This window comes from Danaus plexippus, chromosome 8, assembly GCF_018135715.1.
Source record: "Danaus plexippus chromosome 8, MEX_DaPlex, whole genome shotgun sequence".
NCBI classification, from domain to species: domain Eukaryota; kingdom Metazoa; phylum Arthropoda; class Insecta; order Lepidoptera; family Nymphalidae; genus Danaus; species Danaus plexippus.
In genome coordinates, this window is record NC_083542.1 from 8,597,955 (window position 1) to 8,604,105 (window position 6,151).

At 33.0% G+C, this 6,151-nt stretch overlaps 2 protein-coding genes across 2 annotated transcripts; one reads left to right on the top strand and one right to left on the bottom strand.

Moving 5' to 3' along the window:
* Positions 1 to 43: 43 nt before the first annotated feature.
* Positions 44 to 4,346, top strand: LOC116772216 (uncharacterized). Its single transcript, XM_032664330.2, has 5 exons — positions 44 to 315; positions 1,186 to 2,618; positions 2,688 to 2,892; positions 2,965 to 3,140; positions 3,398 to 4,346. The coding sequence occupies exons 1-5, from the start codon at positions 192 to 194 to the stop codon at positions 4,277 to 4,279; spliced, it is 2,820 nt and encodes a 939-aa protein (XP_032520221.2). The 5' UTR covers positions 44 to 191; the 3' UTR covers positions 4,280 to 4,346.
* A 696-nt stretch (positions 4,347 to 5,042) lies between these two features.
* On the bottom strand, positions 5,043 to 6,026 carry LOC116772226 (uncharacterized). The gene is made up of 3 exons (XM_032664339.2): positions 5,845 to 6,026; positions 5,386 to 5,662; positions 5,043 to 5,310 (listed from the first exon to the last, which is right to left on the bottom strand). The coding sequence occupies exons 1-3, from the start codon at positions 5,907 to 5,909 to the stop codon at positions 5,107 to 5,109; spliced, it is 546 nt and encodes a 181-aa protein (XP_032520230.1). The 5' UTR covers positions 5,910 to 6,026; the 3' UTR covers positions 5,043 to 5,106.
* Between the last annotated feature and the right edge of the window lie 125 nt (positions 6,027 to 6,151).

Below are 6,151 nucleotides of genomic sequence, written 5' to 3' on the forward strand. Positions count from 1 at the left end.
ATAATATGTAATTTTAGAGTAGATTTTAATATTGTCAAAGTAAAACTGTCATTAGTGATAGCCTGATAGTGATATTCCTGCTTGCATGATGCAAAGTTATTATTTATATCAAAACTTTATTAATTTCAACTTCTCCGTCTTGTCCAAATATATTATTATATTAAGTATTTACCAATCGTGAGAAACGCATCATGGAGACCTCGCTGATACAAAATAAAGTAAAACTTTTATTCAAAAAAATAACTGAAGCAAATTATGTTATGAACAGTTATTATGCGGACCATTTCTTTATTAAAATAAATAGTGACGATCCTGGTAAGTGAAATTCTGGTATTAAAATTATTTTACTGTTTTATCAGTTATTTAAGTTTATTTATAGGTTATTTTGACATTTTTTATATAAATGTAAATACTTTGTTGATAAGGGACCATATATCTTACATTCAAATTGACCACTGTCAACTTTTCGGTAATATTTTAAAAGTATTTTTTTTTTATGTAAACGTTAGTTTGGTATAATACATACAACATTTTTTGTTTGTTATTTAAAAGCTACAGACAGCTATATATAATGATGATGAAGTTACTAAAGATTATTTATAGAACTATCATGATAAATAATCATATATACACAAAAGTTAACAATTAAATGTGGTGGATAATGCACAAAACATCACCTTTGCTTAATATTTATTTTTTTTTTTCTATACAAATTGTGTATGAATCCACAAAATTATAAGAACCTTTTTTAAAAAGTGTAATTTATATTCTACCAGTTAGTATGATTATTAATTACACTTTTTCCACACACAAACAAAATGTTAGAATATAATAGCTATCAATATACAAATTCTATCAGGAAAAAAAAATTTATGTGATGAAGAAAATAAAAATCTCAACTTTCTAGTAAAATAAATATATTAAAAAAAAAATATTCCAAAACCATTCTAGAGAAATTGTTTGTTGTTGACGTTATCAAATTTTTTTGTTTGTTGACTACAAGTCACCTTTATCTAAATATTTTATTCGGACACACAAAAGTAGTATGGCTTACATACAAACTCAAGCTTTTAAATCAGAACATAACTTAAAATGTATAAGTTTGTTTACTCCTTAAAATTTATTATTTTCTATTTTCTTCATCCTCACAGAATGCATCCTTAAAAGATTATTTATTATTCTCAGATGTGGAATGTTTAAAATCATGGCCGGTGGTTGCAGATCTATTAGTCGAAGCTCTTAATAACGCAGAGAATGTGCACAAGACAGTTAGAGTTTTTATAATACGTTTATTAGGAGTTGTTGCGCAAAGCGAAGTACATTTTGCAAAAATTTTTGCAAAGAAGGGTGAAGAACTTGCCAAAGCATTCAATGAAATTAATTCCCAAAGCATGGATTCCAGTCTAAGAGTTGCTTATATGGAAGTAGCTCTGTCACTAACCAAACATAATTCCGGTATATATTGGCTGTTAGAAACTGGAATTTGGAAAGAAATTCTACAGCTCTGTAATGAAAAACGGACAGTTTTTGTTGTCCGACAGACATACAAATTTGCTTCATTATTTTTGTGGAAATTGGTTGATATAAATGAGGAAGCTAGCATTAAAACCGTTTTAAATTTTATACTCAAACCTATGTCAGAAATTGATATGATCAATATAAATTCGATGTCAAGCGAGTATGAAGACGAGTTGTGTAAAGTATATGTACCGATGCTACAAATACTCTTGTCGGTGGTGGGCAATGCAGAGCGCATTAAAACACGTAATTCTGTGATAACGTCGATGATCAAAGATTTCAACATGTTAACATTCTGTTATTTGATAAAGACTAGAATAAGAAGGGAGGACGTACTTCTGCTTGTGACAAAATTATTATTTTGGCTTTCGATTGGTAAAACTTTTATTTTTAAACCGCTACAATTATCGGAGAGATTCGAACGGGACGATTTCGTGGAGGTCACGATAACTTATTTCAACACAGTGAACTATCTCATGCAGCGTCGCTGTTGGGCTTTAGTGTTCGATTACTGTAACGCCTGTAATTTAATATTCAGCTCGGTCTGGAGCAACATGAGACCGGCGGTCTTCGAAGTAGACGGAAGGGAGGTGGAATTGCAGAAGCAGTTACTCGTCATATGTCTCATACCGTCCATGGTGTACATAGGTGCCGGGAAGACAATGGGAATCGACGGTGACGAAGTCGATAATTTTATTATTAAACTATTGCATTCAACTTGCGAGCACACTGCAAGGACATGTTATGCTCTCAGGGATCTGTTACTGCAGTTGGACATGGAGTCCGTGACCCTTCAGAGTGTGAAACGTCTTACTTGTTTAAAAGATCATTTAAATAATGACCAAGCGAACCTGCTATTCCAGGCACTATTCTACGTCCTTAAAGAATACGATCCTATAGACGAAAACGGGGTAGTGAAAGCGGATATAAATATTACAGATAGCGAAGAGAAAGTACTGATTATGACATACGTTTTGGACATACTGCTGTCGCTGGTTAAGAATTATAACATCAACTGGAAGGAGAGCCTTGAAGTCATTTGCCTTTATAGCGTTGTATTTAATATTTTGAAGATAAAGAATAACAATTTCTCTAGTAGGGTCAGTGTTATATGAATATTCAAAGATTTCATATTATTATTTTTTCCTCAATTTCATGATTGCTTCCAGTTTGTAGTGATCGCATTAAATGTCATCACGATAACAGTGAAGAAGTTTCTACCGCCAACCCTATCTCTGTTAATGGAGTCCAAGCCTGGTTCCTCGATGGATGAACTCGGAGAACTAATTTATATGAAATTAAACGATTTCCAGTGGGAGGTCCGAGATTCGGCTCTGGAATTGCTATATGTGTGCACAGACATCTGCTTTATTAGTATGTACAATTATATTCACACACAAGTTTGTGAATTGTGCATTTTATAATGAATATCTATTATTTCCACAGAGTTTCCGCCGTTCCAAAAACAAATTTTATCTAATAACCTCATCAATCTGGCAACAACCATGGCGTTGAATGATCACGAGTTCTATGTGCGTGTTTCTGCTCTGAGGTGTCTTGGAGCTGGTTGTAAAGTCGCCTCACTCTGGGATCACTTAAAAACTCAGTATCCCAACATACAGGTGACTCATTTTCCTAAGATAAGTTTTGAGATATGACACTCCTGTCAAACACGTCATAACAATGCTATTATTTTTTCCAAATTCTTCAGATCTTTATCATGTACGCGTTATCCAAAATTCGATTTTGAATCCCTGTTAATAAAAACATCCATAAAATTTAGCATCTTAAAAAAAAATATCTGTGGTCTCTCTTTTATTTGGATTTGGAGAACAAATTTGATTGTGAGCATCATGAAAGTGCAGTCTTTACTTTACAGGAACTTCTAGTGGACATCATGAACACCAACCAAGAGGGCGTTGTACGTAAAGAGGCCTGCAATGTTTTATGCGAAATTTACCAAAGCGTCAAAATCAGCCCGAACTTCAAGTCCGTTTTATACGAGAACATGATGAACGCAGCGCTCTCTGATTTTCACTGGGAAGTTCAGCTGAGCGCACTTAAGTTCTGGAAAATAGTGATTCAATCCTTGCTCACCGCACAGGGCATGCTCGACGGCACATTTCCCCCGGTGACGTTTTCCAGACAGACAAGGAAAATTGTTACTCTAGACGCGAACGAAATCAAAAGGCGTTTGACGGCGACCCTTGAAGAACTGTCCTCGATCGGATGTTTAACTGTGTTAGTGAAACTCCTTCATGACGATACTGATGTCGAAATTATGGATTCTGCTAGGATTATTTCTACCGAACTTCTAGAGATACTTGATCAATACAGTGTTCCTGAAACCTTGACACCAAGTAACAAGGAAGCAAACACCATGGATGAGTTGCAGCAGCAGAACATTTCTGATGACAGTACTGGAAATGGTGACACTATGGACTCAGAACCCGCTACCTCATCGGAGAATGTTATAGAAAGTATATTGAATTCCGATGATATTAACTTACTTGCAAATATATATAAAAGACAAATGAACCTATCACCGGAACAGGAAACTAAAAACACAAGTCTCACAAAAGTTGTAAGGTTAGCATCGCCATACTTATTTGTTAGATATACCAGGAGTAAAGACTTCAAACAAATCATAGAGGACAAAAGAAATTGGAAAGATGGAATCAAAAGTCTTTCGTCATTACTAGACGATGTTCTGGGTATATACGAATTCAATGAGGAGGTGAACTCACTAGACTGCTATTGAAGTTTCAAACTGTTAAAAAAATTACATTAAGTTATGTATAGTTATATTATAACTTTCTTAAATACAACCTTGGCTCTTATTGAATCCATCCATCATGTATGAAGTCAATAACAACTCTTAACAGTTTAGTTTTTTGTCATATAAGAGAATATTTACTAATGTTCTCTAAATTTTTGCAACCTTAAATGTTTTTAAAAATATAAACAAGGCTTGGTTGCAATCAATAGTTTTTTTCTGGAAACAGAAAAAATTATATATGTATTAATTGATGACATCCTAGGTAAAAAGGTGACATGAGGTATTCTTTATGCAGTGATTGAGCTTAAATGTTCAGTGTCTATGGTAAGGAGATTATTGCAGTTTCTTACAAAAATGTCTCAGAAGTTTACAGTGTTAAAGTGTCTTGAATCATAGACAAATCTCTACTCCCAATCATCAACAGGATTTAGGAAAATCACTTTCCATATTCAAAAATAATTGATAGTCTACTGATCATAATCTAAATGAAAATTGACGGCTCACATATAGTTTGTTTGTGATAAAAAAGATTTCAACCAAAGTTATATTGCCCGTATCTGTCTGCAATAATGTATAGAATGGTATAAAAATATAATTTTTTCTTCTTATTAACATGAACCTAACATAAAACTATGTACAGTTAATATTTGGTTCTAATAAAGGTTAATGAGACTTAAAATGAGCAAGACACTTTTAAAATACATTTTTCCACTGGTTGTGTTTAAAATTAATCAAAATTACAAAATAATTTTAAGGCATTTAATTATAATAACACAACTAATTTTATACTAATGCTATGTAAATCTAAATTAATCAATTTCTATGACAGCTCCAACTTTGGACAATGCTTCTTTTAGTTTTTCAGCTTCATCCTTAGAGATGTCCGCTTTTACAACGGTAGGTACGCTTTCAACAAACTTCTTGGCCTGAACCAGGTTATATCCTTCTAAGAGACTCTTTACTTCTTTGATTAGTGCCACCTTTTGTTTGTCATCAAACTTTGTCATTTTAACCTAAAAATAATATTTATGTTACATTATAGATCAAAGAAAGAAAAGTTATATTATATTGATAAGTTACTATCATACAGTGTAGCTGGTTTTGACAGCCTTTGGTGCCGCCTCCTCCTCTTCCTGTGCTGCTGGTGCCGCCATAGCAAACCCGCCAACTGGCATGACAGGAGCATCAGGGAGGTTTAACCTTCTTTTTAACACTTGACTAAGCTCTGACACCTCAAGAAGATTTAGATTTGTTATTTCTGACACAATTTTCTCAATTTTTGGTGAAATTGGTTTGTCCACTCCTTCAGGAGGAGGTACTGTGAGTGGGGTTATAGCTTCTGCTACTTCTTGGTTCAAAACTGTGCTGGAAAAAAAATTATATTCATATCAATATATTCCTACTCGTTAAGAAGATAGTCTGATGATAATAAAAATGAGAAAAATTAATTTTCTTTCAATCTGAAATAAACTTTCAGGAATTGTATATGTATTAGGTGCAGGTAATTGGTTTAGAATTATCATAACCTAAAAAAAAATATTTAATACCATCTAGAGAATGATCTCCATTGGCAAAGAGGAAGCCTTCTTACTATCCTGATACTATTCATCATATTTCCTGTTATGTGTTGATTGAACAATCACTAAAAATTAGTTATTCCTATTTCCAAATCGCAGGTTTCTTACTTCAGTAATAACCACTGGACATAGACTATAAACTAGACCATTAACTGCGGTTTTTCTGTTTTAGTACTTATGAAATATAATCTGTAATCAAATGTACAATTTTATAGAAAACAAAGTACCATGAATTTTTCATACAAATTAGAAAAACACATTAATTTAAAAAATTTGA